We start from the raw sequence: 27,262 nt of genomic DNA, 5'->3' as shown, positions 1-27,262 counted from the left end.
AACCAGGATACACTAAATTGAATCTTCAAATTGCCCAAAGTCGGTGCTTGCTTTATGTAGGGAGATGACATAAACTACACCACGGAAATGTACACTCTCTCTCTAGCTCCAGCTGGCTAGTCCAGTTTTTGCACTCCACATAATCCATTTTCATTTAAGGCCTTTCTCTGAATCTAAAAACTTTCTGATCGGTCATGTGTTTAGAGGCATTTCTATGAAATGTCAGGTGCACTGCCAAACCTCACACGCCGACCCTCACACCAACACACGCTCAGACAGAGAGGAATGATTTGTCTGCTGAAAATGCCAGCATTACTTGCGCTTATATACTGTAGCTCCATTCCCATCTCTCTCCATATGCAAAAGGAATGTGAGTTTCAAAGTAGAAATGTCAATAGTACTGAAGACATGCATAATGCACCATGTCCAGCACTTGAAAGCAGCGGGGTGAGGGGGACTGCAGGGCCAGCCCCTTTGTTCTGTACTCTCCCATGTCTAGTGAGACACTGAGCCATGCTCTCTCCCTTCTCCAGGTGAAGCTAATGTGCTTCCCCTCTCAACTCAGGCTCGCTTTTAGAAATAGAATGGATATAACACAGTCAGGGCTCTTTGCACGCATTTTCCATTTTTTGAAATCAGAAGCATTTGTGTTGTTAAAAATAAACAGTGATCCATTGACATTGCAAGTCGACGTGATCATGTTTTGTATTGACAAAATGAAAGGGAAAAGAGTTCCCATTGGCTTTTTGTGTGTTTGTGCATCTCATTGCTGTGAGAGGAATCAGGCTGGCAATAACACTTGTAGACACATGCTCTGGAGCCAAGGTCATCAATAAACTGCTCCCTTGCCTGGACCAGGGCCTAAGTGGGTCAGCCTCACACCTCAGTGTCCCTGACACCGCAGACAAGATGCATCTCCACTCAGATCTGTTGCCCAACGTCCTGCTGGCCTGATTTAATCTAACCTGATGTAGTGTTTTAATGCAGCGATCTTGTTCATGCAGCCAGTTCGTTCATCTTCAATCTGGCACTCTTAACTGCACATAGTTGTTATTCAATCTAAACCATCCAAAAACTGTTCAACTATATTATTTGACTGACATGAAAAGATGTTTATGCTGCTGTGTAAACCCTGCAGTGCGGTTGTGATTGAATGTGGCCTCTTTTCAAGGCACTGCAGCGGCTTCTTTATGGTACCATAATGTTGTAAAGTATTACGTTGTCCCACCTCTTCTCTGAATCGACAGCCTGTCATGGGGTTATCATAAACAACTTATAAGGAAGGGCGTCTGTAAAAAGTCAAACTATGTCAACTTCCAAGCAGGCTGTCGGAGTCAAAGGAGCGGAAGTGTATTTCATAATGTGCCTCTTTTTGTGTTGCATTGTTGTCAGACTCTGAGTGGCTGCAGTCAGGCAGCACGTATAGCAGCTAGCTTATCTAAGAGAGGATCAGTGAATGACCTAGTCTTAATAATGCATGTGTAAGTGTGTACCCAGTATATTTACATTTTCCAAGGATAAAGCATGTCTGCAGGAGGTCAGGTGTACTTTTAAGACAGTTTCAATCCCACCAGGGGTTTTGTCTTGAAAGCATGTGCTCTGAAGGAAATCCCTGGAAATGGAGTTTAAGCCACTTGTGGTAAATTGAGGCCATGTTATGGCCTGGCTTTGGAACATACTGGATGATTAGAGAGCAATCTCAAAATGAAGGCTTTTTCTGAAGAACCTTTCAAGAAGTGTACGTACTGTTCCTACTTGAAGGCTCATGTTTACACCTCGAAGGCTTGGTTTTCTGTAACAAGCGCGAAAAGAACAAGTAAGTGGTAGCGCCAAACAAGAGACATTGAACATAATGCTTTGGAAACATGTGCATGGGGTTTTTAGGGTAACGTTGGAGACAAATATTGTATTTCAAACTATTTTCTATTTGTTTGAGTCTGTTTAGATTTTGGCATACATTCTGGAAACTATGAACTAACCATGTTAGCCCCTTGCAGGGTTAGAAGCATAGATGTGGTTCTTAATCTTCTCATAGCATTCAGTCATATTTTTCCTGGTCATGTGTGTGATCTACAAAGCATTCTTCAGATCATAGATCACAACATACACTGCTCAAAAAAATAAAGGGAACACTTAAACAACACAATGTAACTCCAAGTCAATCACACTTCTGTGAAATCAAACTGTCCACTTAGGAAGCAACACTGATTGACAATAAATTTCACATGCTGTTGTGCAAATGGAATAGACAACAGGTGGAAATTATAGGCAATTAGCAAGACACCCCCAATAAAGGAGTGGTTCTGCAGGTGGTGACCAGACCACTTCTCAGTTCCTATGCTTCCTGGCTGATGTTTTGGTCACTTTCGAATGCTGGCGGTGCTTTCACTCTAGTGGTAGCATGAGACGGAGTCTACAACCCACACAAGTGGCTCAGGTAGTGCAGCTCATCCAGGATGGCACATCAATGCGAGATGTGGCAAGAAGGTTTGCTGTGTCTGTCAGCGTAGTGTCCAGAGCATGGAGGCGCTACCAGGAGGCAGGGCAGTACATCAGGAGACGTGGAAGAGGCCGTAGGAGGGCAACAACCCAGCAGCAGGACCGCTACCTCTGCCTTTGTGCAAGGAGGAGCAGGAATAACACTGCCAGAGCCCTGCAAAATGACCTCCAGCAGGCCACAAATGTGCATGTGTCTGCTCAAACGGTCAGAAACAGACTCCATGAGGGTGGTATGAGGGCCCGACGTCCACAGGTGGGGGTTGTGCTTACAGCCCAACACTGTGCAGGACGTTTGGCATTTGCCAGAGAACACCAAGATTGGAAAATTTGCCACTGGCGCCCTGTGCTCTTCACAGATGAAAGCAGGTTCACACTGAGCACGTGACAGATGTGACAATCTGGAGACGCCGTGGAGAACGTTCTGCTGCCTGCAACATCCTCCAGAATGACCGGTGTGGCGGTGGGTCAGTCATGGTGTGGGGTGGCATTTCTTTGGGGGGCTTATGTGCTCCATGTGCTCGCCAGAGGTAGCCTGACTGCCATTAGGTACCGAGATGAGATCCTTAGACCCCTTGTGAGACCATATGCTGGTGCGGTTGGTCCTGGGTTCCTCCTAATGCAAGACAATGCTAGACCTCATGTGGCTGGAGTGTGTCAGCAGTTCCTGCAAGAGGAAGGCATTGATGCTATGAACTGGTCCGCCCGTTCCCCAGACCTGAATCCAATTGAGCACATCTGGGACATCATGTCTCGCTCCATCCACCACAGACTGTCCAGGAGTTGGCGGATGCTTTAGTCCAGGTCTGGGAGGAGATCCCTCAGGAGACCATCCGCCACCTCATCAGGAGCATGCCCAGGCGTTGTAGGAAGGTCATACAGGCACGTGGAGGCCACACACACTACTGAGCCTAATTTTGACTTGTTTTAAGGACATTACATCAAAGTTGGATCAGCCTGTAGTGTGGTTTTCCACTTTAATTTTGAGTGTGACTCCAAATCCAGACCTCCATGGGTTGATAAATTTGATTTCCATTGATAATTGTTGTGTGATTTTGTTGTCAGCACATTCAACTATGTAAAGAAAAAAGTATTTAATAAAAATATTTAATTAATTCAGATCTAGGATGTGTTATTTGAGCAGTGTATTATGTTTTAGGATTAAGATTGATAAAATGTTATTTGATCTTTTTAATAATTAGCCATTTGAGCCTTGGATTCTTTAGTGGGAAAACTACCCTCCCAAACAACGTGCCCTTCATACATCTACAATAATCATTTCCCCTTATCTGATGGACTTCAACCTGCAGAATTATGTTAGATGTTACCTGGTAAATATCAATACTCTGAAAAGGGAAATGATGGAAGAATTGAACAATTAAACTGAATGAATGGCCATTAGATCAATGGAGAGGAGTGCTCTTATCAGATTACTGCAGGTCCAGACTCCAATCTGCATTATTCTATAATGCTTTAGAAGTGATCCTTGGCATCTAAACGCTGATGTATAATAAGCAGGAGTAAAACGTATCACACAGACAAACAAAATCAATACAATTCAATTCAACCTCTTAGGCCAAACGCAGGACTCTGTCATTAGTCTCTTCGTACACAACTGAGAAGAGTTAATGCAGACTTGTCTCTCTAATTGGGGGGAAACTCAATCATGATAACAAAGTTGGTAACACTTATGAATACACTCTGCAAAGGTACCCTCTACATAGACACTAATAACTACTCACATAACTATAGAGTAGAGCAGGGTTTCCCTAACTCAGTCCTGGAGCCCACCCAGATGCAACTTTTGGTTTCCCCTGTTCACTACACAGCGGCTTCAAATAAACAAAAGTTGATGATGAGTTGGTTATTTGAATCAGCTGTGCAGTGCTAGGGCATCGTAAACAGGCTGTATAATGCCATATGAAGCGAGGTGTGAAGTTATTGTGTTACCATGAAGTGTAGTTATACAGGAATGGTTTTGTAACTCACTTTAAAACATTACAATTCTTTTTTATGGCATTAAATATCATTTTTTACATTTTGTAATTTAATCCATCTAAATATATTTTACCTCGTTGTTTTATCAAATGATTCAATACATTTTTGATAGTATAGTATGGATCCATTGATTCTAGTTTGACTTTGAAACCACTCCAGACATCATGAGAAGGATAGCCATGCATCTTCTAATCTAAAGATTACATTTGTACTAAAACCGTTCCATCACACAAGCAATAGTGGGGAAAGCATTTCATTGGCTTTAGAAATATATATTGATTTAATGCAATCGTGGCTCTCTTTTAATTTCATTAAGAAAGCTTTGATTTGATTTTGGTACTCCTTGTATATAGATGTATTCTTGATTTGATTTTATGTTTATTGGTTGATCTTATTGCAAAATTAGATTTTTTTCAAAATTGTACTTTGGAATGATAACCTTGTTACATGTGCTAATTAAACTGAAAATATCCCCCAGGCTCTCTCTAAATTGATGAAAAGTGAACGTTAAGTGCTTTCGGAATGTCACAAAACTCTCCGACACTTATCAAGCCACTCAGAAAAGACTCAACTCTCTCTCACTTTCTCTCATGCTTTTTCTCAAGCTTTCTCTCTCCTTTTCTCCCCACAGAGCTCCCCAGCAGTCCACCAGCTCAGTTCACTTTCAGACCCCTCCCCCCACCTCCACCCCCTCCCCACGCGTGCACATGTGCCCGCCCAGCCCCTCACGCTCACGTTTCTGAGGCACTGCAGAGGAACACCCTGCCGGCTCGGAGCCAGGCGATGGACGGAGATCCCACACAGCCGGCCGACAGAGACAGAGGCCAGCTCCACAACAGCTGGGCCCTCAACAGCAACATCCCCCTGGAGACCAGGTAGGCCTCGGCACCACCACTCTCACCTGCCTAGTAATGGGGTCAGTGCAGTGTGGCAGACACCATAACAGCTCTGTGGCCATACTTTCCCCAGTATTGAGTCATGCAAGTCTCTTGGTCTCTTTCCCTCTGTGTTCTTAATCACCGTGACACTGCAGTACCAGTAACTTGGATCCACAAAATAGCTCTAGCTTTGAGAAAAGTCGATTGAATGGATATGTTGTTGGCCTGAGTTAAGTGTTGCAGAGAAGACCCCTGTGACTTCAGTCACAGACCTCTCAGACTTCTTTAATGATTCACACTTGATAGAGATGAATCATGGTGTACATTTATAATGAGGGGTTGGTGGTGCATAACTAAATCACATTGCTTTGATGAGATTCAGGGCTAATGCTTTTGAGAAGTGAAGAGGTGTACAAATCCAAATAACATAAATAGATGCATTGTTAACTGAACATATTCAAGATCAAGGCCTTTCCAATCCTTTTCACAGCAAAAGCCTGTTCACAATTAGCGTTTAAAGAAATGTATCAGATGTAAATATAAAACTGCTGTAGTTGTAAAAGAAAGGTTGTCTACAACTGACTAGGTGTTTGCATAGCCACACGTGACAATTTATGAAACAACAACTTTTTTGGAAGTGTATCCATTCATCCCAAATAGGGTTTTTCATTTTTAAATAGACATCCAAAGATGTCTTCTTGTGATCACTTCCCCAGAATTTTTAACTGTGCCTGTCTCTGCCGGGCTAGATCATTTGTGTGAATTCCAAGCTTCCAAAATGTGACCTTTATCCCTTTTAGGGTAAGAATTATCTTTGTCCTTCATTAAAACTAGAGGGAAGAGACAAGATGAGGTGGCAAGATCAGGTGGGAACATTCTAGCCAATGAGAGGGCAGATACGCATGTGAACAAGCCAGAGAGATAAATCGAGGACTGATTTTTGTGTCTGTGCCATTATAGCATCTGTGACGGCATTGGCAGCGCCGTTGGGGCTATCTCCATTTAAAAGTAGTCAATTTTCTTCTTCTTCATTGGCTAATTGCTTCCAACTCATAGGAATCCCCACCCAATTGAGTACTTTAAAATGGTGGAAGCCCTCAATGGTAATGTCCAGGGGTAAAACAAGCTATATCCATGATGAGTCCTCTATCTATCTCTATGACCACAGGCAGAACGCTGATATAAAGTCGTTGACGAAATTCTACATAAGCACTTATATCAGTGGATTCGTAACAACCTAACCATTATGAAACTTCTATTTGATCAAATAAGCCTCGCGTATCAGTTAGCAATTACATTTTTGATGACCAAATGCGACCCTCTCATTGACCTCCATACAAAAATTCCTCACTTTGTGGCCTTATTTTCTTGAGCTGAGTAAAACCTCTCGCTTCGCCTCTTCCTCTCTGGCTACACTCCTAATTGATAGGAAGAAACGATGGCTACCAACAGCTGTCAGATCAAAGGTGAAAATACAGAAATACAACATTTCAATCCATTAGATTTACTGTAATGGAGAAAGTCATTGTGGGTAGTTCAGAGGTTGAAAAACTCTATTATTAACTTAAAATGAGTTGAGCTCTCTATATGCTTATTTTATTTTCATGCTTAGAAAATGGCAAATTCAATTACTGTACACCACAAGCAACCAGGTAAATCTTCCCCTCTTCATTTGATGTGGAACACAAAACCAATCAAAGAATTTCCCGCTTGTTATTAATGACAAGCTTTGTTTGGCTTTGTATGGAGGAAAGGGTTTAACATGCAAAGAGAGACCACTATGACAGGAAAACTATGAAAAAGTAAATTAATCATATGAAGTAGAGAGCCTTTGTCAAGATTGACAATTATGCTGTCTGCTTTTTGAGATTGTTTTTTATTTAAAGGGTTGTCTGTGAAATGTGAAATGAGTCGCTGGCCTATTTTTCTATTTCCCATTTGTTTGGTAAACCCAACAGTGCTTGGTGGTTCATAAATGTCTTGTAAATTGAAAATAAGCAATCCTATCAGAGGTAAACAACTTCTTTCTGTTGACTAAAATAAGTTGACATGTCATCTTGAGAAAAAGAATGAAGCATGGGGTAGCAGCATCAATAGGGAGAACACTACATCATAGAGCTACCTGAATTCACAAGTTAAAGGATTTGATGTTTGGGGTATGTTTTCCAAAAACAAATGAAATCACCAAAAAGGTGTAACATGTTATTTACATAAAACAATAGATTTGGTTGTAAAAAAAAAGAAAGCTTTAATTGAGTTTCCCAGCCATTGTGGATAGATTCAGTGGACTGAAGCAATCAAATGAATGGATGCAGGAGCTCCATGGTTGATAATACCTCCTCAAGGAAGCCATTACTCAGTTGGCATGAGAGGGTGTTAGTAAGAGACTAGAAAACAAGGGCCTACCTTAGGCATGTTTTCTCCCCCACGCTTTGTGTTCAAAACATCCATAAGGTCTTATAGGTAGGTGTATGTAATGTACAACAGTGACAATAATTACAAATGAACACAATTAGGTTTGCAGGAGGGGTTGTGGTACTTGAACATCTTAAATTTGATGGAGTAGGTAGATCCTCCCTCCCTTATGGTAGATCGCATTGACTGTGCTCATTTAGGCCCCAAACTTATGTAGAGGTCACCCACTCTGCATAGAAGATGAGAAAGTCACCATGCCTGATGTGGCTATGTGCTGACTTTCTGTTCTCACCTAAATGAAACTTGTTGATTAACCTGTGGTCGATATTCAACCTAATACAATGCCAGCATTCATGTAGATCAGCAGATTGCTATCCAATACCTCCTCTTGGCCTTGTTTATCTCATCATTGTCAATTGTAATGAGATTGAAAGTTTGATGTGATGGCCAGATATCAATAACACCACCACATTTGATATTTTGCCTTTACATTTAGAAAATTGTAACAACTGGTATTACTGCGCATTCGCTCTACAGGCTGGGTGATGTGCTGTTGACATAGTTGTAACACTTTGCTCTTGCCTTCACCCAAATAAACGAAAATACTGAATATTTATCATATTTTTGTTGATTTCAGATTTCTGTGTTGTCAATTCTCACCGGCAGACGTTACCAATTATGCATAGCTGCCTTCCAATTAACACTGTATACTGTAGCATCAAGTGTTTTTCAGACTGCTAAAATTACTAGAAATTAGGTGCTCTGTATCACCCACCTCCACAAACACCTTCAGATTGATATTATGAAGAAACGCTCCCTGTGACATCTGGCCAACGCACATAGAAACATACTGTACCTTCACAAAATGGCGGTTTAACATAAGATTCTACCTCATCAATAGAAAATACAGACAACAGAAGAAAAGTAATCGATTGTAAAGATCAGTGATCAATAGTGATCCTCAGATCATCATTACAGACGTCTTGAGGGGGAAACAAGTATTTTAATGATCCAATTTCTTAGTTCCTCCTCCTGAACACCTTCCTCAAAGCATCAAAAAGTATGGGATGAAAGCAGTTAATTTCGTTTGTCTAAATGACATCAGCCGAGTTGATGCACTGTTGAGAACACAAAGACAATGATGATAAGGCACTGACACAACATCAATGCAATTCCAGATTTCTGTCGCATCAGCATAATGACCATATTCAAGACCACAAGCATATTCTTCCTAATTTCTTTCAATTACACAAAGACAGGAATTGATTGTTCCTCTATGGACTGTTTTTTTGCTCTTAATAATGCATTTTTTAAGTGTCAGCTACAGCACTACAACAGAACAGTATCCCAGACAGTCTTGAGCTCAGTGCTGTCCTGATCCAAACTGGATGTCCGCTGTCCATGATTGACCGATACAATTCAGTCCGTTTTCATGAGTGTTTCCGCAGACCGTGAGGAGGATTACCCAACACCACGGGATGCTGCGTTTACAGTGGCTTGGACAACAAAAACAAACATGTCTCAGATAACTTCATCCCTTTGTGAACCATACTTAAACTTAATTACGCTGTCTACGAAAATTGGCCCAGCAATTAAGCCCTGTGATATAATCTTCTATAAGACTGACCTTTGTACTCTCCCATCTTTAATTGGGCACATTAAAGATAGTGGCTAATGGTATTAAAACCTTTTCTAATTAAGGACCTGAGCAATGAGGGTTATTTTTTCCCCCTTGTGTTCTTCTGTTCCGCTGGTCGGTCTATTCCCTCCCTAAACACTGCCGCCTACAGCTTGTTAGATAAAGGCAGTGGTTCCAAGGTCAAGTTCACAGTGAGGAGGAATTGGCCACCCTTCAGCATTAGCATAAATCAATGTAAGCACAGCATTCAGCATCACTGTCAGCTGTAAGAATTTAATAATAAATGTCTTAGACTCTCTCTCTCTCTCCCTCCCTCTCTCTTGCTCTATCTGTCCCTCTCTCTCTCTCTCTCTCTCTCTCTCTCTCTCTCTCTCTCTCTCCCTCCCTCTCTCTTGCTCTATCTTTCCCTCTCTCTCCCTCCCTCTCTCTTGCTCTATCTTTCCCTCTCTCTCTCTCTCCCTCCCTCTCTCTTGCTCTATCTTTCCCTCTCTCTCTCTCCCTCCCTCTCTCTTGCTCTATCTTTCCCTCTCTCTCTCTCTCTCTCTCTCTCTCTCTCTCTCTCTCTCTCTCTCTCTCTCTCTCTCTCTCTCGCTCTCTCAGGAGTGTACACGTTAAGGCAGTTTGCCTGTTGGGAGCATTCATTAATTAGATTTAGGATGTATATCATTTGGCCAGGGAGGGAAATGGGATTGCATTTTGAGATTTGATTTTAATGATGTGCATTTCTAGCAGTTTACCAATAACTTAGAAGTACACAAGTAACTAACAGAAGTATTTTCTGGTTTGTATTCTATTTAAGTACTATGCAGATGGAAAGGGTTTTAATCTATGCATTTATTCATGTCATATTTACACCATTTTTTATTGGTGCACAAAGGTGTAAATGTTCACACATAAGTGTTTAACAATGACATAGTAATGTATGAGAATGTGCTATGTTGTGTATATTCTCATTAATGTCAACCTCTTCTGTTGGTGTGTTGCAGGCATTTCCTGTTCAAACATGGCTCAGGCTCCTCTGCCCTGTTCAGCGCTGCCAGTCAGAACTACCCTCTGACATCTAACACAGTGTACTCCCCACCCCCACGGCCCCTACCCAGGAGCACCTTCTCCAGACCCATGTTCACCTTCAACAAGCCCTACAAGTGCTGCAACTGGAAATGCACTGCCTTAAGCGCCACCGCTATCACCGTAACCCTCGCTCTTTTGCTCACATACGTCATTGGTAAGTCGGGTATTTCTCCCTATCTATATTATCTATATTTATTGAACAATTCAGTATAGTACAAAAGCATAACATTTCCATATGGAGGGATTTCAGTGCCAACAGAAACTGTCATATTTTTGAATATGTATTTTAGATTTTGAATTCAATATTTTTGAGTGTGTAATGCACAAATGTAATATTTGAATTAGTAAATTGAACTTGTATTTCATCATTTGAAACTTAATTAAATTAGTATTGCATTCAGTTTTTAAATATTCAAATTTAAGATGTATTTATTATTTTTAAATATGGTGCATATTGCATTAATTGTCTGTGTATCAAGTTTACAAACTATAATTTAAAGTTGACCAAAGTTTCATATATTTAACTTCTCAAATGCATTCAGATTCAGTTTTAAAATTCAGTTCTCTAAATTCAGATTAAAAACCAGAGACATCCTGGTACTTTTCCAGCAAGGAATGGTAGAAGGGAATATTTTTTTATTTAACTAGGCAAGTCAGTTAAGAACAACTTCTTATTTACAATGACGGCCGACCCCGTCCAAACCTGGACAACGCTGGGCCAATTGTGCGATGCCCTACGGGACTTCCAAACACAGCCAGATGTGATGCAGCCTGGATTCAAACCAGGGACTGTAGTGACGCCTCTTGCACTGAGATGCAGTGCCTTAGACCGCTGCGCCACTCGGGTGCTGAGAGAATAGATAGAATCAAATGCCCTATGTGTTAATCAGGTTTCTGGCGGTTTCTGAAGCCAATGTGGCATGTTGAATTTATTTTCTTCTCATGAATTTGGCTGTTGCATTTGAACCGTTTGAGCTATTATGACCCCATTCCCAAAAGCTAAGACCCTCTGGAACATGGTCATGCTTTCTGTTCCCCTCTATGATGCTCGCAGGACGCACAGGAGACCTGAAGACGTGTTAGTTTGACATGTTTTGGTTTGTGTTAGACATGTATTAGTTTCAAGCCTCCTGCAAGGGTTCTCATTATAAGGGTGACTGACTGGGTTAAGACGTTGTTAGCTTCTGAGCTAAAGCCTAAGTTCTGTTACTTGATTGGGTCTCGAGGAGGAGGTCAAAGTTGGGTGAAGTGTAACACAGGGGGTTAGGGGAACACGCTTACAGTACATGATGAGTAACTTGTCAGAGACCTGAAAAGTGACATTGTCTAGTGCACTGGAGGCCTGGGTTAGAACCCGATCAGTCAAAATAACACGTCTTCAGGTCTCAGGCAAGGTCGCATGTATGAGGTCAAAAGGGGGTGAAATATAACTAAGGTCCACGCTCTTTTGATGAGTAACCTTGCTGGAGACTTGAAGACTTGTGTTAGCTTCCTGAACTCATCCCTATGGGCTTCAGCTAAGTGGGCTCTAATACAGTCTTGTAACATGCAGTAGATCCGGTTCAAACCCAGTCAGTCATAAGAGAAAGATTAAATAGGGAGTGGAAAAGCTATCCTTGGAAGGGCTATGACAGGGCTATTTAACTATATTCTTATGGGGGCCAAATTGTGTTTTTTGTCACACTCCCTTCTAATGTGTCTAATGTTCCAGAGAGTCTTAGCTTTCAGGAATGGGGTCATAATAGCTTAGAGCCCAAACGGTTCAAACACAAAAATTCATAGGAAGAAAATGAATTCTACATGCCACATTGGTTTCAGAAACCGGCAGAAACCTGATTAACATGGAGAGCGTTTGAATCTATCTGTTCTCCTCTACCATTCCTTGCTGGCAAAGTACCTGGATTTTGTCTCTGGTTTTGAATCTGAATTTAGAGAACCACATTTGAAAACTGAATCTGAATACATCTGAGAAGTTGAATATATGAAACTTTGGTAAACTTGAAATTGTAATTTGTAAAAAAAGACAATGAATGCAATATCTACCATATTGACAATGAGTATATATATATATATAGAATTTTAATATTAAATTAAATTGAAATAGAATTTTAGAACATGTGATTCAATTTGACCATTACAAATGCCAAAATATACAAATACAAATAAAAAAAATATTGAATGCATGTACAGATACTGTTGGCACTGAAATCGCTCTATATTTCCACTTGTATTTACTTTCTTTATTGTCTCATTCTCCAACTATTTCCCAGTGTCATTCTTATTTTATTTCATGCACTAGGATGAATGGATAGTTTAGTTGAAAATCGATCCAAAAGTTGTTTGTGAGTCTGTAAGATACATGAAGCAAACATGCCTTAAGTTCTATCCGAGGGTAATTATTTCCACGTTTTTTAAAACCCAACTGGTCGTTGGATTTGTATCACCCTGTCATTTTGGTATTGTAACTGTCATATTGGCTGTGTTCTTGTCCTTTATAACTGTAAACAACAGTATTTGGACAAGAGACATACAGAAAAGGACAGGTAGACTGTTGCATAACACGTTACATTAGGTAGCTATTGTTCAGCCTTTATTCTACAATATGAAAGGATGTCACGTAGCAGGTAGGTGCTCCAGTAGAGACAGTTATTTATACTTCCCACTGTTTCCTAGAAGAAGAAAATACAAAAACAGGTTCCGTGCCAAAGTGGTAATGTAAGTAGGCATACTCCATAACTACATGTACTAGTGTACATCAAGTACGATGTAGTTGCTGTACATATGATACTGTACATATGATATTACACTGGTAGTTCATCTATATGGCCTCTGTAATGTCAGTTATAGATACATATTGAAAGTATTTAATTAAGAGAAAGTGTTACTTTGTTGCAACCTTGTTTTCATCAGTATCCATTTTAGATTCAGATATCAATGAGGTCATATTGCCTACTATTTTCACTAAGATTATCAATAAACCTAGTGATCAGAGAGCAACAACAGATTGATCATTTAAGGTCCGTAGCCATGAGTATGATGTCTAAGGCATTGTCTTTCAGTCTGGCATAGCGTTGTCTCTAGGACTGACTGATATTAATATGAGAGCATTGTAACCTTCATGTGCCATGGCTATGGATGGCTCTGACCCAGAGACGTCTGTGTGTTTTTCCTAATTGAGATGATGCCCTTAAGCTTCCAACACTAGATCGATAAAGATCTTAGGAAATGCAACACAGAGCAAGATGGAAGACTTCAGACCTCCAATTTTGATCCTCAGACCTGCAATTTACTAAACTGCATGACCGTGCATGAACACCCCTTTAATAAGGCCATTTCAAAGGTAGCCATCAGCCCGTTGTGTGCAGGCGAGGGATAGGGATTGTAAATCCTCCGCTGTCTAACAAACGTTGACTGCATCTTTTAACAGCTCTCTGCTTTATTATTCATTTGTCTACTATAAATGCTACATTACCAATTTTGAATTGACCAAAAAATCTATATGGCTACGGTAGTAGGCTACATGAATAAAATGCTGATTACATTCCTGAGTTTGAAATACAGTTGCAAACAGCTTTGAAATTAGCAGCTAAATGTTAATTCCATCTAGTTATTAGGCACTCAGGCCAAATCGTAAATGAACAGATGTACTGTCATCACAAATAATGTTGGTATTGTAAATAAAAATGTCAAATAAATAACAAAGGTGGAAAATCTATTACCCACAAGTCTCTCCTCGGGGGTGACACATCACAAATCTCAATGAACATGGAAGGAAGCAGTCATCACAAATCACAGATTTGTGTCAAGGCTCTCTCTGTGCCTTGACACAGGCCTTTATGGCTTTGCTTGATGTCACCATTTGTGTGATCAACCCTGCTATTTATTTATCTACTGTATTTACTCTTATCTGTTCTGGTTCATGCTAGTCTGGACCCCAGAATATGCCATGGCATTTGTTTGCTGTAGTTGCAGCAGGACCGCAGGGCCTGGGCTGGAGCAGCTAGTTGTAACATTTGCATTGCAGCGATTTGCTGTGCATGCATCCATCTCTTCAAACATGTTTTAAATGGACAGTATTTGTCTTCGTAAGACTCCATCAAAAGCACATGTATGCACATTTAGCCAGATCAGAAGTAGAATGTATCATACTGTGTAACTGATTTGCAAATCGATGTGATGTGTTCCAATTGTAGCACAACAACAAAGGAAACACACTGGTGCATGGGAAGGGCACGTTCCATTTTATTCTCCACTTGCGGAAGTTCTCTTTCAAATAACTAAACAAACTTTTCTGATGAGAATGCATTGCTGTTTGTGTAGAGCATCCTTGAAACTCCAGGAGGTGGTGGGGCCAGTGAAAGGTTAAGATGTAAGGACAATCTGCGTTTGACACTTTGTAGACCCCCCACCATACAGCTATTTTGACTCCACACAACACAAGAAGAGAAATGCCTCAAAGACAACGGTGACATGTCATTGTGTCATACTTAGAGGAGGCGCACAAGCCCCAGGGCGATGAATGAATGATGAAAATGTTATGGAGAGGCAGAAATAGAAGAACATGCAGGCATACTGCTGATATAGCACGGTAAGCCACACTGTCTGACTCCGACTGGGAGTAAGTACCAACTACTCCATTCTCCTCAGAAACACTCTTCATTCACTAAGGGGACAACCTGGTGCTAATTAAAATGCTCCAAAATGTCACCCACATACCCAGAGGTGATATAAGCTGAACAGGAAGTTACAGTTGCCTGTTTTCAAAGTCAGAACGCTGTCAACACAGGAAGGAACAATGTCTCCCCTGCCACCTCCACCACCTCCTTCACCCCTTTCTTTCTCCTCCTCCATCTCTGTGATTGAGTAGTCCCACAGCGGTTCTTTCAACTGCAACACTTCACCTGCAAAATGACTGCCAATTAATTACTTTTCCAATTATGTTTATTAGTGCAATAACTTATAAGCAATAAAACTCCTCTACCGTTTGAGGAGTTTTTTTGGTATTGGGTAAAAGAAAAGCCTTAATGAAGTTTAGATATCTCTCTCCAATGTGTATTGAAAGGCTGTGACTCAGTGAGGAGAACAATATTCCTTGGAGAAAATTAAATGTTTTGATTTTTTCAGTTCATTAGGGCACTGTAAAGGATACCTGTCAGCTGTGGTATTGGTTTAACAGACGGAAAAGTGTTAGGATCAATAAGACTGAGTAATGTCAAAGTGTCCGAGTCAGAGTCTCTGTGAAAGGGAACCGGGCAGCCAAGGAATTTATGATTCCAGGCGACTTGCCTTGAAGGTAGCAGACCTTTCATGCCTCATTGTGATCGTATTGATCGATCCATTTTCTCTTCAGTCTCTCATTAGTATTCTGGTCGTGGCTCTATAAACCAAACAATGCCCTTTTTGAAGAGAGCGTAGGCTGGGGTGCAGGGGGCAGGCAGTGAATTATTTCACCCAGTACAGGGAAGTTTAGATCAAGTGCCAATCTCTACTAGAACTGACACCTCTCCTGAGCTCAGAATGGACTTTGAGCATAGTAGCTGTGGGACTAATACCAAAAGCACTGGTATTAGGAAGTATCGTTTCCCCCTACTCAACCATGGTTAATGAACCTATTCCCGTTATTGGCCAACAATAGAGAGTGTAAGGTAGGCAGAGGTGTCATACTGAAACATGCTTTGGTAATGATCAACATAATAATCAATCTGCCATGATAGTGTGGTAAGAATAACCTTTAGAGTGTGTTTTTGCCACAATGCCCGCCATCTCTCTCTCTTACTCTCTCTGTCTCTCTTTCTCTAGTGCCTCTTCTATTCTTAAAGAACTGATTGGCTCTGGTTCAGTCCCTTAGAGAACATCTTTTTAACAGTACAAAGTGTCACCCGTTTGCATACTGGCAGCCATTTTGACAAAAAGCCAAGTATGACTTACCTTTCATGTTTTGTCCTCTGGTGCCACTGTGCCAATGTGAGGTCTCACCTGACTAAGCAGGCCTTTACTTTCAGATGACTTGCTGCTAGTGTTACAGTAGGTGACTGTGTCCCACATCTTTAATGCAACTCTATTGCAATATTCCATCGTTTAAATTATGGGGGCAGAAACATTTTCGGTTCTGGTGCCTTCAGAAAGTTTTCACACCCCTTGACTTTTTCCACACTTTGTTGAGTTACAAAGTGTTATTAAAATTGAATTAATTGTAATTTTTTGTTAACAATCTACACAAAATACTAAATACAAAAATGATGGAAAATAAAACACTAATAAATATTGATTTAACTAAGTATTCAACCCCCAAAGTCAATGCATGTTAGAATCACATTTGGCAGTGATTATAGCTGTGAGTCTTTCTGGGTCAGTCTCCAAGAGCTTTGCACACCAGGATTGTACAATATTTTCCCATTATTCTTTAAAAGATTATTCACGATCCGTCAAGTTGGTTGTTGATTATTGCTAGACAGCCATTTTCTAGTCTTGCCATAGCTTTTCACGCTGATTTAAGTCAAAACTGTCGTTCTGCCCCTGAACAAGGCAGTTAACCCACTGTTCCTAGGCCGTCATTTAAAATAAGAATTTGTTCTTAACTGATTTGCCTAGTTAAATAAAGGTCAAATAAAAATAAATAAAACTGTAACTAGGCCACTCAGGAACATTAAATGTCATATTGGACACACATAGTGAGTCCATGCAACTTATTATGTGACTTGTTAAACACATTTTTACTCCTGAACTTATTTAGGTTTGCCATAACAAAAGGGTTGAATACTTATTGACTCAAGATATTTCAGCTTTTCATTATTATTTTTTTTTTAAATTTGTAAAGATTGCTAAGAACATAATTCCACTTTGACGTTATGGGGTATTGTGTATAGGTCAGTGACACAAAATGTAAATCAATTTTAAATTCAGGCTGTAACACAACAAAACGTGGAGAAAGTCAAGGGGTGTGAATACTTTCTGAAGGCACTGTGCCGTCACAACAGTATTTCTGTATCATTAATATGAATTCATTGATTGATACTTTGTAAGATGGTAGTTGTTGTAAAGCTAGTACTAGAAATTACTACTGTAGTACCAAATATGTAATTGTAAGTTACTTTACCCAACTTGAACTATTACTATTGCTCAGTAGTACCACTACTAGTAGTACTACTATTAACTTGCGAGCAAATATGATGTGGGAGGCAGACAGTTCCATGTGGTGCAATGCTTTCAGTCTGTGAACTGAACTGCATTTAGGAAAATCCTCCTTGGATTCCCGACCTGTGGAAACAAGAGTGGTGTTGGGATCCTACACATCCAGCCACCTGCTGAGAATCCAATCCAGTGCTTGCTCTTCATTACCCCTCCCCAAAGTCTTCCCACAGAACTCTGCAGGGCACCAATACATAGTAATGCAAACTGATGCCCCCAGTAATCTCACTATCACATGGATAAAGCCCTGATTTGTAGCTACTTTAACTAGGCGGGGGCCTAGTGTTGTAGGTCAACTGTGGAACATAACCTAATTTAGCCCTCCAAACACTCAGTTCATGTGTTGTGATTTAGTTATTTCTGGGCACATTCACTGACTAGTTTACAGCGTTGCCTGGAGGGCCTTCCAGGGGGCAGGTGCTCAAAATGTAAAACTTTTTTTCAAATTTTTTTTATTAGCATAGGCCTATTTATTTCTGCAACAACACGCTCACTCATCATCACAAATGGTAAGCAAGCTAGTTACAGTGCCTCCTAAAGACATGATTGACATTGGGAAAAGAGGGTGGGCTATCAGCCGATCATTGATGTTGAGGTTTGATGTAAATCTCTAGTTAGCTAGCTCAATGTCTTTTACTCTGTCTTTCTGCCTCTCTCTGGTGCGCTTAGCCAACAAGACCGAATATTGATGATGTAGGTAGGCTATGTCAAGGGTTCTTAAGTATTCATTCAATGGTATGCTGCTGTGGCAGTACTGTTGATATTTAAACGAGGTAGCTAGCAACACACACTCGACCGGGGACCGCATCTCTCAAGCCATGTATGTTTGGATACCGGAGGCACGCAATCTCCGTACAGGACAGATCAGCAGGCGCAACCAACGGACTGGCATGTGCTCTGCACAGATAGGGATAGAGCCCTATCTGTTTCCGTTTCAAGTTTTAAGGTCACGTGCACAAGTACACTAAAATGCAAGCTCTAAACCCAACAATGCAGTAATCAGTAACAATGTAGTACTAAAAATAACATAAGGTAGAATAAAAACACAGAGAAATAGAAATAAGGAGTAAGAAGAACACTAGAAAGTAAGTAAGCTAAACAGGTTCAGTTCCAATACCATATTTACAATGTTTTACTGAATCAATAAAGGTAGATATGTATAGGGGTATTGTGACTAGGCATCAGAATATATGATAAACAGAGCAGCAGCTTATATAATTGCACTGTATGTGCATGTGTGTGTGTGTGTGCGTGTGTGTGTGTGTGTGTGTGTGTGTGTGTGTGTGTGTGTGTGTGTGTGTGTGTGTGTGTGTGTGTGTGTGTGTGTGTGTGAGCAAATGATGCGTGCTCGTGTGCATGCTTGTGCGTGTGCGTGCATGCTTTTGTGTGTGTGTTGGAGTGTCAGTGGTCGTGAGTGTGTAGAGTCCTGTGAGTGTGCATAGAAAAGGTGCAAAACAAATACAAGTGTCAACTCAGATAGTCCGTGTAGCAATTGTTTTGCTGTTTGCCTGTCAAATGATAACAGCTATGGATGAAACGTAATTTACTTTATGCCTCTAAATTGGAATTAGACTCATTATAAATGTGTGGCATAAAGGCCTGAAGGTGCAAGGAGCTATTTAGGTCTGTGGTCCATTAAAGGGCACATCTCATACTATCATGTCTTCGTGGGGAATACTGACTTGAGCTCTAAAATGTGCATGTTTTACTCCAGACCTAATCGTTTTGGATCATGTTGTTGAGAATACAGGGTGAACTTTGTTGATTCATAATTCTGATTTCCATTTATTTTTCCTGTAGAGCAAAAACAATTGTATGGGGATTATTATTTATTTTTATTAGCAACAAGATGATCATAATGTGATTATACAGTTTGGCCTGAATCAATTAACAAGTTACAAGTCAATAGTTCAATGTGGCTTAATAAGGAGGACACTGCAGTTGCCTCCTGAGCCAAACATTCCCTCCCTTTCTTATTTAGAGAGAACATCTAATCAAATCTTCCCTTCCTCATTATTGGTAAACCCCAAACAAAACTCTTATCTGTTACTGAGGCGATATGTTTCTCTCTCAATTTCATTACAACTTTACAGCTGTCTGTTTCTTGGGTCTACCCAAGTAGAGGACAAGGGTTTAATCTAATTCTTCCCTCTAAACTGCATAATCAGAATATGCATTATACATTTTAAAAGCAGATAGCATCAATTATTCCTCCACTGACTATGTAAAGCAGATGCAAATTCGTGTGAACTACTTTCACTCTAATTAGGCTTTCCCACTCAGCTGTCTGCAAAAACAAAAAAAAAAACATTTCAACAGGCATTCTTTAAGACCGTCCCCCAATATGACTGCCCTAGCTGCGGTTTAAAGGCAGATGAAAAAGAAAACACTTTGAAGTGATCAGGGGTGAATTACATTGATCTGAGTATCTAAATGCTGCGCTAGTGAGGGGACGGCTGTTATGCAGAGCAGCACCTTTCTCAAATACAATGTCTATCTCCACCATGTCTAATCAGTGCAGAGGAGTCCTGCTGGGTTTGAGATTGGTTAAGGCTCATGAGTCAGGTGGTATACATAGTAGTTAAACTGCTGCTTATCCTGCTCTCCTCCCTCCTTTTGGTTCTTAGGTGTTTTTGTTTTCCTCTGAAATGAGTTAGTGCATATCTCTGTCTGTGTTTCGCCTTTGTTCACCTTTGTTTAACCCTTCCTACGTTGTTATGGGGCATTGTGTTGTTGTGCATCGTAATGCAGTGATTTGCCTGTTGCAGATTGAGAAACCATGAGAGGTGTGATGTGTTTGTCAAGTACACAATGTTTTGGATCTTTTTAAAATATTTAAATAGCTTCCAAATGATCTCAGAAAATATTTTCCCTAATAGATTTGAATGCTTATCCTGCCAGTGGGTAACTGGCTCTGCCATTCTTAGAAATGCTCTATGGATTACTGGGAAAGGAACTACATAAAGTAATGAATCTCTGTTTTGACGCATGCGCCCTCTTGGAAACGAGGAGCCAAACATTGTGGCAGTGGAATTAGATTTTCAGAATCTTTCTCAATTAATTCAATTCCGTAGTCTCACATTAAATAAATATTTCATTTTGACCATATTGGTTTTCTTTAATCCATTACTTAGAAAGTCACATACTTTATCCTACCTTTCTTTGGAGATTAGACAGCTACTTATCAATATTCCATTAAATAGATTTCATGAACCTCATACTGTAACCTACCACTCTTATATCTAGTAAAAAAAGTATACTTTTATATTTGTTTAATTACATTGGGATGTAGTAGATGAAATGTCAGCGAAGTTGTCATGAATGACAGGAGAAAAGTTGCTTTACGGTGTTGTAATAAGCATAGGAGCAGCAGGATGTCTTACAAACAGTATGTTAGTGTGTCTCTCTCCTAACACTAATGACTAGTCCTCTGTCAAATAACTACAATTGTAATATATAGCCAAAGTGCAGGAACCTTGTAGCACATCCACACTGTAGTTAGTTACTGTTTGCTGCAGACAGGTTTAATCAGATGTCTTACTCTTAGGTGTTGATTGATCAATGCCCTGGGTTTCTCTTTCTAGCACTAATCCTCCCGCCCCATGCTAAAACATGGCTCTCCCCTACAGCAGTGCACTTGTTTGGGCTGACCTGGCATCTGCAGCCAGCAGATGGGCAGCTCTATGAGAATGGACTCAGCAAACTGGACAGAGACTCAGAGAGCATAGACATAACCTTCACTCCCTTCGGTTTGCCCGGCCTCAACAACACCAACAAAGGTAAGCGGTGGTGGGCAAAGATTGATATTATGAAGCCTCCAGGTTTTGATTCACATTGTCAGACCATACAACAAAAGCTAGAGCAAGGGGCGATCCAAGGGCTCTCTCCTCCTGCGTGTTGGATGCAATATGTTTCGGCAAGGAGAATGATTTCCTTCTTGTGCGATGCTTATTGTGGGTCAGATAAAAGAGCCGGTAGGAAGGTGGGTGGGTGACGCACAGGGCATCATCCAGTTAAACCGCCTCGTGTTCACATGGCATCCTCCAGTTAAAACGCCTCATGTGTTCACAGGGCATCCTCCAGTTAAAACGCCTCATGTGTTCACAGGGCATCCTCCAGTTAAAACGCCTCATGTGTTCACAGGGCATCCTCCAGTTAAAACGCCTCGTGATCACAGGGCATCCTCCAGTTAAAACGCCTCATGTGTTCACAGGGCATCCTCCAGTTAAAACGCCTCATGTGTTCACAGGGCATCCTCCAGTTAAAACGCCTCATGTGTTCACAGGGCATCCTCCAGTTAAAACGCCTCATGTGTTCACAGGGCATCCTCCAGTTAAAACGCCTCATGTGTTCACAGGGCATCCTCCAGTTAAAACGCCTCATGTGTTCACAGGGCATCCTCCAGTTAAAATGCCTCATGTGTTCACAGGGCATCCTCCAGTTAAAACGCCTCATGTGTTCACAGGGCATCCTCCAGTTAAAACGCCTCATGTGTTCACAGGGCATCCTCGAGTTAAAACGCCTCATGTGTTCACAGGGCATCTTCGAGTTAAAACGCCTCATGTGTTCACAGGGCATTGCCTCCATTAGCACGATAAATATCTGATTATATACATTTCCCACTTCCGAAAAATAAAAAATAAACTCCTAGAATCAGCGAGATAGAGATATAGCATTATTCCAATAACACCAGACCAACCCTGGGGTCCCAAATACCGCAGACGTACAATTCCATTGCGGCAATGAGTGAAATAATTCAGTTCCATTCCACATAATTCAATCTCATTTCTATAAGCGCGTGAACCAGAAAATGTTCTCTGCAACTAGGGCAATGTTGAAGAGTAGATTAAAATCAAATCAGTTATGAAAATATTGGATTGCCCCTGCATAAGCACATAATGGATCTCAGTAAAAGCTTGGTGTCTGAGTTTCAATATTCCCATATCATAGGTCTCTGACACATCCATTCTTTCTCCTCAAAGGGGAGGAATAGGAAACTACAGGTAGTACTGCTAGATTGAGACAGTATATAAGGCTGTGTACACTCTGTGGCTAGTACAATGTAGCGCAGCTGTGCTGGGTTACATTAGCATGCATTGACTATGAAGTAATCATGAGGAGCTTCATGTGCAGTTAATTAAAGTAAGAGAGTGTGGATTAATCCCCTAGCAGGCTACCGCCCACAGCGTCATCGTTAACTCTTTCAGACCAGAGGTCCTCCAGCAAGCTCCACTTCTGAACCTCCCTGTTCTACGAAACAAATTAGAATTGACGTGGCATTTGATCCACTTTAGACCTTTACCTTAGTATACAGAATTACAGAATTATTATGTATATTTTTTGTCGTACTTATCTTTCATTGGCATTTCTCACTTGTAGTTCTGGGAATTTTCTTAGAGCTTCAGACTTTTTTTATTGGACCTTCCCATAGGATGATGTGTTGGACCAGTCCCTATAATTGAGCCTCTGTATTTGGTCTAAGTATGTACATTTTCTTTAGAATAGCAATCAGATTTGTATTTTTATGTAACTTTTTAATTTATTTTTATCCCAGCCCCCGTCCCCCTCAGGAGGTTCTTTTGCTTTTTGGTAGGCTGTCATTGTAAATAAGAATTTGTTCTTAACTGGCTTGCCTAGTTAAATAAAGGTTTAAAAATATATATATATTATTATCAGCATAGATCTGATGGATGAAAGGGAATAGAATAGTCTCAATCAACAGACAGACCCAAGTATTAAAATCTTGTTCTATTCAGCTGTCCAATTGTGAGGGAAAATTATAACTAATTGAAAAGACGGTTTCATTTCATTGTAAATAGATTACTGGAATAATTGTTTTATCAGGGTAACCCTTAGGCTATGAGAATTAATTTGCTTGTATGCCAGACTATTTTGAAACGCTTTTCTAATTTACCTCCCAACCCCACCCCCCCCCACCCTCTGAACCCAGTTTAAGTGACAGGTGAGATGGCCTGCAGGAGAGGCACCAGCTAGATATGCCTTCATTACCCTGTAATGAGTTCTGTGGTGGCAGTGGCACAGACCAAACACCACCTCTCCTAAACCGCGTAACACAGCTATACACAGTGATTGAGTTAGTAAATGCATTCTGGTAGCACAAAGTAACTCTGCCATTACCTTGTCCACCTGCTCCAGTCTGGTGGTGTTTTCTTGACAAAAAATGGTCTCCATTTCTATGATAACCAAACCAATCTTTTTCACAAGGTTGTCAAGACTAATGTGTGACCAATCCATGTGATCAATGTCTAGACATGTATGTATATTTAGATGGTTTTTAAAAACACATTTAGATGAAGTAAAAACACATTTAAAACATGTGGTTTCCAGAGCTCTGTACATTGAGTTATGTGAAGATAAGAAGACACCAAACAGATAAAATTACACTCTTAGAACAAAGGGTTCCAAAGGGTTCTTCAGCTGTCCCCATAGGAGAACCATTTTTGGTTCCAGGTACAACCCTTTTTGGTTCCAGTTAGAACCCTTTTTGGTCACATGTAGAAAAATGGAGTTCTACCTGGAACCAAAAGGGTTCTTCAAAGGGTTCTCCTATGGGGACAGCCGAATAACTCTTTAAAGTTCTAGATAGCACCTTTTTTCTAAGAGCGTAGCTTAATGTGTACAGTAGAGCTGAACTGATCTCATGTTACCTGCCTGGAGAGAGAGAATCAATAATGTGACACCCTGGTATGTTGGCATACCTGCCAGAGAGCAGACACCAGGGGTTACCAGCACAGAGTAATTAGATCACGCCTGGATGTGGGAGGTGTTTGCTCAAGCATCCGGTAGCTCGCTGGTCTTCTCCTTCCTCACCATAGTATAACACCATATTAGATATGGTTGTTTTTCCTTTCTGTTCACAGTTGTGTAGCACCAGTTTGAACAGATGCAGGGTTTCATCTGACAATGAGGATAGAACGTTTCCTAAAAGGACCGAGGAGGATTTATTAGTCGAGGCAATGAAATGAAACGGATTAAAGTCTGCCTGTATTTTCTCTCATTATCTGATAGAGGCAGAGGGAGAGCCAATATCTAGGTGCAGCAACAAACGTTGTTCTCATTTGTGTTTATACCCATTTGTGCATTTATTTTCATTTGGTGCAAATTGTGTGTGTGTGTGTGTGTGTGTGTGTGTGTGTGTGTGTGTGTGTGTGTGTGTGTGTGTGTGTGTGTGTGTGTGTGTGTGTGTGTTTACACCATATAGATAAGGAGCTATTCCACAGGGGGAAAGCGATAGACCGAGGGGAGGTGGACATTGGTACCCAGGTGATGCAGGTCATTCCCCCAGGTCTGTTCTGGCGTTTCCACATCACCATCCACCACCCAGAGTATGTCAAGTTCAACGTCTCCCTGGCACGGGACGCCCTCTTGGGGATCTATGGGCGTAGGAACATCCCCCCTACACACACACAGGTACTGTACCCTCTACCTACCTCATACACACAAGAGCACTACACCCACTCCCATGATAAACAGTCATACTGTAGACTCTTATGTATTCCCACTCCTGCAATGACTGAAACACCCCAATACACACTCAAGTAACTAAATAAACACCTGGTTCATCTACACACAAGCACAGATACACACCCACACATGCACAGATACACACCAACCTCGATGCTAATGAGTGTACCCCAGTCCCTACACACACCTTTCCTGCATCCCTCTGTCAGCCTTCCGTCTCACTCTTCACCCACATGGAAACCCACGATAAAAATCTGGACCAGGCAGATACTTCACCAATCAGTGAATTAGCTACAGTACTGTTGGCTACATACAGTACCAGTACTTTTGTCAAATTCATAATGAGCTTCAATGTATGTAGTTTATTGTTATGGAATGAATGCAATTAAGGAAATATCTAGTGGAACTAATGTGATGTCAGTAAAATGCCTAAACTCCCCAATCACTGCGTGTTACCAAAGATATTATCTAAGATTAACAGTTCCAATCATTCAAGAAATTGTGATCTGTCGTAATTCAATTAAATACTCCTTATTTATGGCTCATTTGTATACTAATTTGCATATGTAGGTGCATGGATACAGACAATTAATGAATGATAATTGAAAGTTTCCTTTCAAACCCAGATGTCCTTTTTGTTCTGTGAGGATGCTCATAATCATTATAGTAATCACACACACAGTGCCAGTCAAACGTTTGGACACACCTACTCATTCCAGGGTTTTTCTTTATTTGGACTATTTTTACATTATAGAATAATGAAGATAGTGAAGATATCAAAACTATGAAATAACACATATGGAATCATGTAGTAACCAAAAAAAGTGTTAAACAAATCAAAATATATTTTATATTTGAGATTCTTCAAAGTAGCCACCCTTTGCCTTGGCAGCAGCAAATGGGGATCCATAATAAACACAAAGTCCTGTCTCAGTGGGGCTGGCTAATCCCACACCATCATTAGATGTCTCTGTCAGCCAGGTCGGCTGATTCGGCTGATCCCAGTTCAGTTTTTTGCCCCTGCACGCAGTCACACATATGTTGCCTCGGACCATCCCTCATTACATCTGCTGATAGAATACCCAGCAGGTCATGGGGCTGAGCACTCAGGGTCACAGCGAGACCGCCACACAAGCGACTCATCTGTCACAAGGCTGTTTCAGCGGCCTCAGCAAACCCAGCAGGCTTCCGCATGATGAATCCTAATAGGATGTTTTTAGTCATTAATCTGAGTCAGTCCCCTTGGCGGCACGCACAGTTCAGACTTTTCTTTCAAGGAGATTTTGTCACTATTGGCCATTTCCGCTTCAGTGTGACATCATTTGCCGATCCCCAGCTGAAAGTGAATAATGGAGGGACTGCGATCGCCTCTTCTACCTCCTCTTCTGCTGCTTTGCGTCACTGATGAGTTGAAATGCAGGGGCCCGATGGCTATGGTGCCCCAGCGGTTCTACTGAATTACAAACATCGTTTTCCTTTTGTTCCGTAGGGGAGCATTTGTCTCTCATAAGAGAACCTGAGTCATAGAGTGATTCTGAGGCCTAGGGGCATGTCATTGGAGTTACGGACCTGGCCTCACCAAGCCCTGGGTTTATTATTTAGGAAGGGTGGAGGAGTGAAGACAGACCTCCCTCTGAGCCCAGCAGGCGGAAAGGCTTTGCTGCATGCAGTCACCAGCCGACTGCAGTGTAATACCAGCCCTGGCCCCTGCTTATCTCCAAGAGCACACACAAACATGAGTGACTCTGGCGCAGCTAAGGCACTGTGTCCCGCTCCAGGCTACTGTCATATCCTACTCATCTGGTAATACAGCATGGGGGCCTGTCTCTTTATTACGCTCATTAAGGGCAAAGTCAAAAGGTGGCTCGGGAGCTTTTGCATATGGTTAAGTTCCAGTTATTTTAAGATGGATGACAGGATACGATACAGCACATTATGATTTCTGATTTTGGCTTGTTCCCAGAGATAGGTATGTGTGCTGTGATGTTGGAGGAACCCTCATACACCCTGTCAGTCAGGGCACGTCAGTATGCCGGCGCCGACAGAGATGGCCGCCTCGCTTCGCGAGCATTTCGCACAAGCATTTCGCTAC

General features: G+C 41.2%; 1 protein-coding gene across 2 annotated transcripts in view; it reads left to right on the top strand.

Moving 5' to 3' along the window:
• LOC110533823 (teneurin-1) overlaps positions 1–27,262 on the top strand; it is a 185,944-nt gene that overhangs the window by 100,224 nt on the left and 58,458 nt on the right. For both annotated transcript variants that reach the window (XM_036990211.1, XM_036990210.1), the window contains exons 4-7: positions 5,126–5,369; positions 10,413–10,651; positions 21,315–21,464; positions 24,908–25,116. In XM_036990211.1, coding sequence (XP_036846106.1) covers positions 5,126–5,369; positions 10,413–10,651; positions 21,315–21,464; positions 24,908–25,116 — 842 coding nt within the window. The remainder of the gene's footprint in view (positions 1–5,125; positions 5,370–10,412; positions 10,652–21,314; positions 21,465–24,907; positions 25,117–27,262) is intronic.

This window comes from Oncorhynchus mykiss, chromosome 10, assembly GCF_013265735.2.
Source record: "Oncorhynchus mykiss isolate Arlee chromosome 10, USDA_OmykA_1.1, whole genome shotgun sequence".
NCBI classification, from domain to species: domain Eukaryota; kingdom Metazoa; phylum Chordata; class Actinopteri; order Salmoniformes; family Salmonidae; genus Oncorhynchus; species Oncorhynchus mykiss.
The sequence above is the reverse complement of the archived record's forward strand: the minus strand, read 5'-3'. Positions and strand labels throughout refer to the sequence as shown.